Consider the following 11,715-nt stretch of genomic DNA (forward strand, 5'->3'; position numbering starts at 1 on the left):
ATTGTTTATGGATTACATAGACTATTTTTCATTTTACTTTAATTCTTGATGAAGATCCAGATACTATGATTGCACTCTATGTTGAACCTTAGAAATTGGATATAAGAAATATGAAAATGGAAATTTATTTCTTAAATTATTTATTTTACCAGTCCCAAACTTTTCCATGTGGAGCATAGTTGCTAAACTCATAATTCTTGGGAATTATAAAACATACTATTTAATTTTACTTTGGGCATTTATAAATGTATAGGATTTTTGATACTATGAAAGTTTTTACTTTAAAATTAGCATATTATTCAAACAGTATTATTTTCTTTCATAATCATCAAAATCTACAACTAAAACTTTAAAGTATTTGTTAAATGATGCTACGGAATTTGCTCTGCCCAAAATTCCTCAATGATAAAATCTAGGAGAATGTAATTTATTTGGATTTCAATTAAAGCAGTTTTATAAGGTAAGTTCAGAAGTGAACTAAATATGGATTACTCTGAAAGATGTGTTCCTAGGTATTTTTCAAGATTTTCATTTTTCTCTTTTTTTAAACAGGAGGATTATACTGACTGTGGTGGTGTCTCTGGATTATATCCCTCCCTGTGGTGTATCATTGGAATCCAGTTCCTACTACTTTGGCTGGTATCTGGCAGCAGACACCACCTGTTATGACCTTCTAAAACCAAATCTGCAAAACTAAACTCCAGACCCTGCCAAAACATGAGCCCTCAATTACATTATAGTAGGGTCAGCTATCAAATTAGACAAACATTAGCTGGACCTATACCATGGCATAACACTAAGGCGCAGACTCCTAAGGCACCCACTGGCTGCATGTCAGGGTGTCAGATCCTTAAACGTGTGTGAATGCTGCATCATCTATGTATAACATCAAAGCAAAATCCTATACGTGTGCTCTATTGGAAAATTTGGGAGTTTGTTGTTGCATTGTTGGTGATTACATGTAAAAGGGTTCCCCATACAATTGTTTATGAATCCTAAGAAATGTATTGATATTGACCTGGAATTTTGATTTGCTGCAATTTTACTAAGAAAACTCTAAGGGGGAAGAAATTATTTTTGCCTTCACTTACTCTTCTGTTAAAAAATAACTCCTACTTTGAGTAGCAATTATTGAAATACATAGAGAAAGAGAGAGAGAGAGAGTTAACATTGGTCTAAATTGTTGAAATATAAATAATGGCTAATTTTCTATGAAAAATTTGCCATGAATAAAATGCCTTATGAAGAATGGCTTCTTTGCCAAAAATAAAACACAATTGATGACCAATCACATTTTGGTGGGGTAATGAATTAATGGTTTGAAAATAGTAACTAAGAAATTATTAAACTAAAGGTGCTTGAGAGTGAAATTAGAATATGTGACATATTTCCTCATAAATGTAAGCAAGCCCTTAAGAAATGCTTTGATGTAATGTTCCTTTTGTTCACAGTACAGTTATGTAGTGCTAGCCAGATATTTAAAAATGCTCTAAGAAAAGCTTGTCGGGGGGAGGGGGAAATGTTTTTCTTGTGATAAATGAACTTGGTTTACCAAGGGTATTTTGCATGATGCTGCTGCTATTTTAACTTTTCAGTTCTTTTTGCTCTTACTGTAGAGTGTAGTCATTGAAAAGTTAACTGAGTGACATTATTGTTATGTAAGAATCTGAATCTTGCAGTGTAAATGCACTTAAGTCATCTTTTAAAATGTTGTTAAACTACTCTGAATATACTGTGCAATGTAAATGCTGAATGATTGGGGTTAGATAAATGGTGAAATGAGAATTAATGAATTTTATACAGATTTGTGCTTTCGCCTGATAACCTATGTACAGATATTTTAAGTACATAAATCAGATTTGACACATTTATTTTTTGAAAAGTACATATATGTTCGCAATGAAGATTCATCCTAGGTTTCCTCTTTGTTCGTTTCAATAGTAGCACATACAATCCAAAAGTTCCTGCTACTGCTGCTTTTGCCCTTCCATTTTAAATGGTATAATCGTTTGACCAAAATTTCCATGCAATTTGATAAGGGTTTTACAGTAATCTGAACAAATAGGAAACCTTGAATCTCTGTGTATGCACATGAATACTTGATTGTGAATAATAAAAGTTGTTTTTTATACAGCCTCATTGGTGAAAATGGTTAGTGTAGTAAATCAGATATTTCATTACAGATTAATATGGTAGCAGATTATTTATGCTTTTAAAAATTATTTTCTGGAGCAAACAGTATTTGAAGAAGGGTTAAAACTATGAATGTGTAATTCTAAGAGTAATAATTTTACTGAAGGCTGAAAGTATGTCGATATTTTTTATGATAAAATGCAGTCTTTCTTTTTTTGGGACATGCCAATTACTGGTATGTGTATATGCTGGAAATTTTCTTACATATCCTTTTTAAGTCAAAGTTATTAACATCCAGCATGCTTTAATATGCTCCACATATCAAAGATATAACCAATTATTTAGTGTAGTTAAAAAGATAATCTTTGTTTTTAGCTTTGCATACATTTGTAATTCCCTTCCACTACCAATATACCTTAGGTACCATTTGTGTACATTTCTTTAAGATTTTTTTTTATTTAAGAAGGGGGGAGGGGTAAATGGAATCACTTTGACAACTATTGTTCTAAGAGTTGACATCGGTTACCATTTCTAATGCATTGTTGTGACTTTATAGTGTCAATCATAACTGCTATTGACATTTTAGAAAACACCAAAGTGATTTAAAATGTATGTGGAAAAAAACTTCTCACTCTAGTAACAGTGTTTAAAACATGTTGTTTGTTAAATATTTAAAAGTGCTTGTTCAATTTTTGCTGGACTATTTTAAATCATGATAGTGTTGGGAAGGGGGTATCAAAATAATTGTTAGTTTGTGTATATAAACAATGCACATTAAAACAACTGAATTGCTTCCAGCATACAACAAACTACCTTAAAATTATGTTCAGAATCTATTAAATATATTTTCATGGCTAATGTCGATTATATGTTTTCATCAACTGCATTGTTCTTGTATTAATTGTGGTTAAACTTGGCATCTCTTGGCAGGATCCTATTTGATTTCTGTTGCCATCAAAATATATTTACATGCATGAGTCTTGCTATGAACCTTTATTTTCTATTATAAAGTTATGTATTATGACAACCGTAAATACAACTGTAAATTGGGTGAGAGCAAGCTGACTAAAAATTGTTCCCATGATTAATATTAGCCTTCATGCTAATATTTAAGCATACTTTTTTTAAGACAGTAACACTCATCTCATCAAAATATAAAATTTACTTATTTTTCTGTGAGTTTTGTTGACAAGAACTTTAATTATAGCCTGTTATTAATATTGATCAACAACTGAACAATTCAATAGATTAATGAAAAAGTGTATACACTGCTTTTACTATTTAATTTTTGTTATACTCATGTGGCTTAATGTAGTTAGTCACTAAAAGTTCAAATAAGTCTGGCAATGTTGTTGAGTAACAAGAAAGAATTTTGCATTAATGATTTCTTTATATTTTCCTCATTTAAACAACCAGCATTACTGCCAAACACCAACCGTGGTCCATATTTGTAACAGGTTTTTAACATGACATAGTTAGCAAGTTTGATTGAAGAGATTTTTAGGTCCTGGGCCTATAAGATTTTAGTATGATCTTTTTTCATGTTTCTAATGCTTGAGGAGTTACTGCTTAACTTGGAAAAAAAAAAAAAACAGTGTTGCTGCCATTTGTAAGTTTTCCTATAATATTCCTTTTATTAACTTTAAAACTGGCCTTACGGGGTTCAAATAGGCAGTATCCCTTTTAAGTGACCTTTGCAACCCAAGTGTTACTTGCTTATTTGATGCTCTCTTGTATTTTGGATCTCATTTAAATCTTTGTCTGTGACCAACAAAGCTTAAATTTTATCTTAATTTAAAACTCTGAATCTATTCCATTGATCACATTAGACATTAAAATGTTTAATGGTATAGTCTGACCTAGTGAAATGAAATGGATGTTGTGACTTTTTTTAAACAATAGAATGGAATGACTATTTCACTTCCCCATAATTTTAAATCTTTTTTCATCTAAACTTGTATTGTTTCCCATAGCAGAATGTTAATATTCATAGTACATTTCTGTAAAGAGTAAACCAATAAAATGTATTGAGTGCTGGAAAGTTCCAGATTTTGAAGAATTAGACAACCCTTACCAATAGTTACATCTACCTTGTTTTAGTTCGCAGTTATCTCAAAGAAATTTCACCGAAACTAATGGGATACTGTCTTGTGTAGATGCCAACTGAGTTTATAATGTGACCTAGTAAAGCTGTCTTTTTTGTTGTTGTGTAAGTAAGTGTCAGATCATGCTTTTAGGAATACTTTTATTAAACTACTCAGTGTGCATTCATGCAAAAGGCCAATTGGCTTTTGTGAACAATAGATCTATCTTTTCTCCCCTTTATTATGTTCTCTTGACAATTTTGTGAAAATTATCTAGCCTGAGAAAAACATTTTGTAAAAATTTGTATAATACTGTTATAAAATATTTATAATCCCAGAAAATGTTGTGTTAAATCTTGTGCAAAAACAGTATATTCAGAATAAAAGTTTATCATTTAAAGTCACCACACAGTTTGGGTTTTCTGCTTTTTTAAAGATCCAATTGAAAGAGACAAATGGCTCTGTTATAAATACATTTTAAGAAGGTAGGCCTTCTTATGGAGAGAATTGTGGATTGTGGAAATGAAAGTTGGGATTAAATAGTACTTTTAGAATTACAAACCTCAACTCACACAAATACAGTCAATCCTTGAACAACAAACGTATATTGAACTGCATGGGTCTACTTATATATGGATTTTTTTCAACCAAATGCAGATTGAAATTACAGTATTTGCAAGAAGGGAAACCCACATATACCAGGGGACTACTTTCTCTGTACTCAGATTCTGCGGAACCAGTTTCCAGACTTGAGTACGCATTGATTTTGATGTGGGCATCTTGAAACAATCCCCTGCATACACAGACACATGTCAATGCACTCACAACACCTTTACTTAAGTCTAAACTTCTAACGTGCCTTTTCCATCAAGGCATTTAGGAATGTACTTAATCAGACTTTGGACTTCTTTTATTTAAAAAAAAAAATTCCCTAGGCGAAAATAATGTTTCTATGTTTCTTTTCTTTTCTTTTTTTTTGAGATGGAGTCTCACTGTGTCACCCAGATAGGAGTGCAGTGGAATGATCTCAGCTCAGTGCATCCTCTGCCTCCTGGTTTCAAACCATCCTCCTGCCTCAGCCTCTTGAGTATCTGGGACTACAGGCACTGACCACCATGCCCAGCTAACTTTTATATTTTTAGTAGAGATGGGGTTTCACTGTATTGGCCAGGCTGGTCTAGAACTCCTGACCTTGGATCCACCCACTTTGGCTTCCAAAAGTGCTAGGATTACAGGCATCAGCCACCACACCTGGCTGTGTTTCCATGTTTCTTTAAAAACATTAGGAAAGTATATTAAAAGAAACAAGTTAGAATATCTGACATGTGCATATCTTCTATGCATCTAACATTTGAACAGCAGCTGAGGCAATGAAGTATAAAGACTTTTCCCCAAAAATCCTATTAGTTTCCTTATACACTTATACCAGCTTACCACCTGCCTTCCTATGCTCACATGATAAAGTAATAAGCCTGATATTGTATGGAATCTAGTACAACGTAAGCCTCCTTATCTTTTTTCTTTCTGGAGAATTTGAAAAATACCTACATATGAGTGGAATGTAGTATGTGGTTGCCCATGATGGTGATTACTGGAAAATCTGACCTCCATGTCTGATTAAGACATTTTAACAGAAAAAAAAACCTACACAAAAGTGTAAGGTCAATAACATTTGTGTTTTGAACATCTGGATTCGTTCTATGCCAATTTATCTCTTCAATCAATTTTCTCATTCCCCAGAGACCTTCATTTCCTCTATCAATCTTGATCCAATTCCTCCCTCTTCTCCTGGGAACTTGCTTCATCAGTTCTTTCTCAAGCATATTCCATTCCCCTTCTCAGCAAGCTTCTTTCCCTCTGGCCTAAATGCATTTGGAACACCTCTATCTAAAACAAACTGAACAATCAAACACCCATCCCTGCCCAATGACCCTATTATTCCTAGATCTATAAATCTAGAACTATTCATTTGTACATCCACAAACATATGTCAGTAGTATCCTCTCTTTTTGTTATATTCAAGTAGGCCTTAGAATTTTAGATCTGTAAGGCACATTACCTCTGACCACTAGTTTTCACTACTGCTGAAAATGTTTAATTATTGGTGTGAGGTCCTAATATATTCAAGTTCTTGGACATTTCTGAATTCCCAAATGTTTTGTATCTCCAAGTGAAGTTACCAACCAGAGCACTTACACACTTTCCTATAAATTGGTATACAGCTCGACAATGCTGTTTTATATTTACTTAATAAATGTACGGTTTAAAAATGTGTTTAAGAAGAAAATTTAATATTACTATCATAATTGGAAAATCAATGTAACTTGCTCAATTTAGTAAGTATGGCACGTTAAATTCACAGCTATTACAATAAGAATTCAACAGACTCATTCAGCATATGCCAGTTGTCAAATGTGCTACATTGAATAAAACACCTCATCAATGCATTTATTATCATGAAAGTTTAGGTAGTTTTTGCATAAAATATAAACCTGGACCCAAATATTGGACTGTACATTTTAGTTGTTAGTATGTTAAAAATGTATACTCATGAAATTTTGTCAAAGTTTCCCTTTTTGTAGATGTGTACAATTTTCCCCCAAATGATTTACTACATAGTAGTTTTGGGGATATTTTGACACATTTTCATTATTTTAATCTAAAAAATAAGTTCATCAGGAACTTTATATGGTAAGGATGAATGATTTAAAACATGTTTCTCATACTGCCCTATGAAGTTTCCATGAAAAAAAAATGCTCAAGATTTAAAAAAATAGCTAATAGATTCTAAGACAGCTCATGCACTTCTAAATGCTCTATTTTCAAAGGAAGCAGCCCAGAGGAATTAAATCCTGTCCAAGGCCATCAGCTCCTTCTGTCAAAACTTGACTAGGAACCTGAGTTGGCTGACTGTTAGGAACTTCCCTAGAGGCAGTGATTCCAGGCACCAGCTCTCCCACACATTGATATAAGGACAATGTATGTATAGGTTGGAGTAAAATGCAAGCTAGGTTTGCCAATTTTCTGTTTTAGGAAGGGATTCCCTTTTCCAGATATTCTTTCCCCTAATTGTTTAAGGAAAAATGATGTTTGTGAAAGTAAGACATTGTCAATTCTAACTATTGTAAAGAGCAAAATAAAGAGTTAGCAAACTTATGTTAGTTGTCATTACCTCTATTTCCCTCCCTCCTTTTTTTATTTTATAATTACAGTGACCTGTAAAGTTTCTCAATTTAGGAACTATAGTACTACCCTACTCCACGTTGTGAAGGCGGTGTAGCCACGTGGCCACTGGAAACCTTTGCTTCGATATAAAACCTGACTTCACCACTTACTAGCTATGGAACCATGGACCAGTTACATAACATCAAAAAGCCTCAGTTTCCTCATCTCTAAAATAAAAATAACAGCAACTACATTGAAGGATTGCCCTAATGATTAAGTAATAAAATTAATGTGAATAACCTAACACTGATCCCTGCACTGTGTTAACACTCATCAATGACATTCATTAGTATCATGAATCGTTATCACGACAATCATCTTCCTGCTACTATCTTCACTTCAGGCTGAAGCACTAAAGATCCTAATTATCTACATATTTCAGTCTGTTTTGCATTATATAAAGGAATACCCGAGGCTGGGTCATTTATAATGAAAAGGTGTATAGTTCTGCACACTATACAACAAGCGTGACACCAGCATCTGCATCTGCTCAATCATGGCAGAAGACAAACGGGGAGCAGGCCTGACACATGGCAAGAGGTAGAGCAAGAAAGAGATGCTAGGCTCCTTTAATCAACCAGCTCTTGCATGAACTAATAGAGCAAAAATTCACTCATTACCATGAGGAGGGTACCAAGCCATTTATGAAGGACCCCCTCCCATGACTGAAACACCTCCCAATAGGCCTGACCTCCAACATTGGGGACTACAAATCAACATGACATTTGGAGGGGACAAATCTCCAAACTATATCACTGTGCCATTAATGTGTCATATAAAATATTCTTTTTTTAACTTTTAGATCCAGAGTATATGTGCAGGCTTATTATATATGTAAGTTGCATGTCACATGAGTTTCTTTTACAGATTATTTCATTACCCAGGTAATAAGCATAGTATCTGATAGGCAGTTTTTTTATCCTTTTCCTTCTCTTACCCTCCACTGTCAAGTAGAGCCCATTATGTATTGTTCTTTTCTTTGTACCCATGTTTACTCCATGAAACATTCATTTATTCTCTATTCAACTGAAGTGTTAGATGTGGACCCTTTATACAAGATAAAGTGACTGCACTGCTGGTCACAATGTTAAATGTCAGAACCATGAGACTTTTTTCCCATTTTTCCCCAGTATAACCAGTGAATCATAGAGTCTTCTCCTTTTTCTCTTCTAAATATTTCAAAAATCAGTCCACTTTTCTCCATCTACCTTCCTACCAGTCAACAAAAGTTTCACACCTTGATGGTGGGCTCTGAAGTGCTCTCCTTATCTGTGGTGCTCTCCCAGAGTGGTTGTCCTAAAATGCAAATATGCAACTTACGTATATAACAAACCTGCACATATACCCCAGACCTAAAAGTTTAAAAAAAATAAAGCTTTTATATGACACATTAATGGCTCAGTGATACAGTTTGGAGATTTGTCACCTCCAAAGGTCATGTTGATTTGTAGTCCCCAGTGTTGGAGGTCAGGCGTACTGGGAGGTGTTTCAGTCTTGGGGGCGGATCCTTCATAAATGGCCTGGTACCCTTCTCATGGTAATGAGTGAATTTTTGCTCCCTTAGTTCATGCGAGAGCTGGTTGTTTTAAAGAGCCTAGCATCTCTCTTTCTTGCTCTTCCTCTTGCCATGTGATAGGCCTGCTCCCCGTTTGTCTTCTGCCATGATTAAACAGATGCAGATGCTGGTGACATGCTTGTTGTACACTATGCAGAACCATGAGCCAAAACAAACATATTTTCTTTATAAATGACCCAGCCTCAGATATTCCTTTATATAACACAAAACAAACTACCACGCAGATAATTGGAATTTTTAGCACTTCAGCCCAAAGTGAAGATTGTACGAGGAAGATGAGTGTTCTTTCCTTGAGGAACTACTGGATAAGAATATGGAAAATATAATAAATCTTTACAATAGTGAGATAAGTGCTACTGTAGGAAATAACTGTTATTATAAGAGCTGACATAAAAGTAAACTAGCAAGACTATGCCATGATCGTAAGCTGAAAGAAGAAGGTGGCAATACTGTAAGAAACAGAGAAGAGTATATGAAAACCAAGAGACCCACCCAAGGAACTAGAAGTAGCTGACTATGAAAGTGCAGTTGGGCTGGAGGGGTGGGCAACTGAAGAAGAAGGGGAAGATGCTTCTGCTGAAGAGATAAAGAACCAGGGCCTGAAACTCTGTGAATTACATCGGGTATGTAGGTAACTGAAAGCCACTGACGAGTTTTAGGCAGAGAACAGTATGATCATATTCACATTTTAGGACAACCACTCTGGGTGGAATATGGGTCATTGGTAGAAGAACACCTACGGATAAGGAAAGCACTTCAGAGCCCACCATCAAGGTGTGAAACTTGTGCTGACTGGTAGGAAGGCAGATAGAGAAAAGTTGACTGATTTTTGAAATATTTAGAAGAGAAAAAAAAGACTTTACGATTCATTAGTTATACAGGGGAAAAAAGGAAAACAATTATTCTCAGGGTTTCGAAGTTCAACACTGTGACTAGCTGTGCAGTCTCCCAAGTTCGGGGAACCAAGGAGGGTGCCCAAGGCCAGGATGAGGTAGATGGGACAAATCCAGAGGACAAAATGAAAAATTGCACTTTGGAAATACTGTGAATGAGCCTTTGTGCAGTGTTGAGGCTGTGAAGCAGAGAAGAGACAAAGATGTATGTAGCCCTGCTGCCCAAGAATATATATACTCAGTGCCATTCTTAACACTAATTGCATGTTAGAAATGCTTTTGGAAGTTTTGTTGTTTTGTTTTGTTTTACATATTGATACTTAGGTCCCACTCTAATTAATTCAGAATCTCAAGTATTTCCTGCAGCCAGGGTTATGCTACCCAGGGGCATGTTAAGTGACCAGAGTAACAATTCAGATGCAGGATGTTTCTGAATTATACTCTATAAAACTATCTACATACAATTTTTTTGTTTCAGTTTTACATGAACACATTTTATGAGCATATTTTTTAAACATATTATATAATCCCATTTTAATTCATTCTTTCTGAGGGCTTTTCTATTCATTTTTCTCTTAGGATCTAGGTTCTATAGTTGCACATACCTGATGATGAAGATCTCATTGATTGTGGTTGATGTTTAGGACCTCTGTTAGGATAATTCTTTTTAGTAGACATTCTATTCCTATTTTAGTCACATCAAGAATACCGAATGTTTGTATAGTTGCACCACAGATTTCTATAATATTATCAAACAAAGAGAACTTATCAATCATGCTCTTTTTTATGGTAAATGAAACCGAACAACAGAATAAATTTAGAAAATGATATAACTTGACAATATGGTATTTTTTTACATATCACATTTAATTAAATAATGGCCATTTCTCGATAAAAAGCTAATCAAAACTTTTAAAATCTCACTTAAAAGATGATTATTGGGAGGACTCAAGATGGTGCTGTGAGAACAACCCAGGATTGAAGCTCTCACTGGATGCGCGGAGAGGGTGAGTCGGAGATGCATTTCCAGATGGATCTTAGTTGCCCACAGAATGGGGAAATTCCCAGGTATAAAAGAGATGCGGGACACCAGGCAGAGGTCTTGGCTGGTATAGCCGGCAGCCGGTGCAGCTGCGGCCCATGCCGGAGTGCAGAGGTGCTCCACAGCGCTCCATACAAAAGCACACTGTTAGGGTGCCCTGTTGAACCAGCAAACTGAGACCTGAGAGGGCTGAACTTGAAACTGAACAGGACTTGGACAGTGAGCCAGCCAAGGAAATCCCAGGGACACAGCATTTGGGGTAGCGCAGTGTGACAAACAAAACGGCGATTCCAAACGCTCCCGGTGAGGAGGTTTTCTTAAAGCGCAGCTCCGTGGGGGAGGGGCGTCCGCCATTACCGAGGCAATCAGCCCCTACTGAGGTACACGCCCATTGCTGACGCAGCTTGCTGTTGCCAAAGCAACCCGGTACAACAGACAGACTCCGCCGCAGGGCGTAGCCCATGGCAGCAGGGCGGAGACCGCAGCAGAAGGGCAGAGCCTGCAGCAACAGGGTGAACCTCACACCAGCAGGGCAGAGCCTCGGCAGGCAAATAGTGACTAGACTGCCTCCTAGCTGGGCAGGACAGCGAGGCAGACACTCACAAGAAAAGCCCCAACCCCCTCCCCCAGACAGAGCATCTGAGAAAAAAAGGGTTTTTTATGAGTTATGTTGCAGCAGAATTAAACATAGCAGCCTAACAGCCCTGAATGAACCACAGAGCTCACAGCTCAGCAATTGAGCTCCTACAAAGTACAGACTGT

At 35.9% G+C, this 11,715-nt stretch overlaps 1 protein-coding gene across 12 annotated transcripts in view; it reads left to right on the forward strand.

Moving 5' to 3' along the window:
* CACNA2D1 (calcium voltage-gated channel auxiliary subunit alpha2delta 1) overlaps positions 1 to 4,621 on the forward strand; it is a 500,040-nt gene extending 495,419 nt beyond the window's left edge. For all 12 annotated transcript variants that reach the window (XM_035253974.3, XM_035253976.3, XM_078342985.1 and 9 more), the window contains one exon: positions 553 to 4,621. In XM_035253974.3, the coding sequence (XP_035109865.1) occupies positions 553 to 669 (117 nt within the window). In that variant the 3' untranslated portion in view covers positions 670 to 4,621. The remainder of the gene's footprint in view (positions 1 to 552) is intronic.
* Positions 4,622 to 11,715: the final 7,094 nt, after the last annotated feature.

This window comes from Callithrix jacchus, chromosome 11 (genome assembly GCF_049354715.1).
Source record: "Callithrix jacchus isolate 240 chromosome 11, calJac240_pri, whole genome shotgun sequence".
Classification (NCBI taxonomy): domain Eukaryota; kingdom Metazoa; phylum Chordata; class Mammalia; order Primates; family Cebidae; genus Callithrix; species Callithrix jacchus.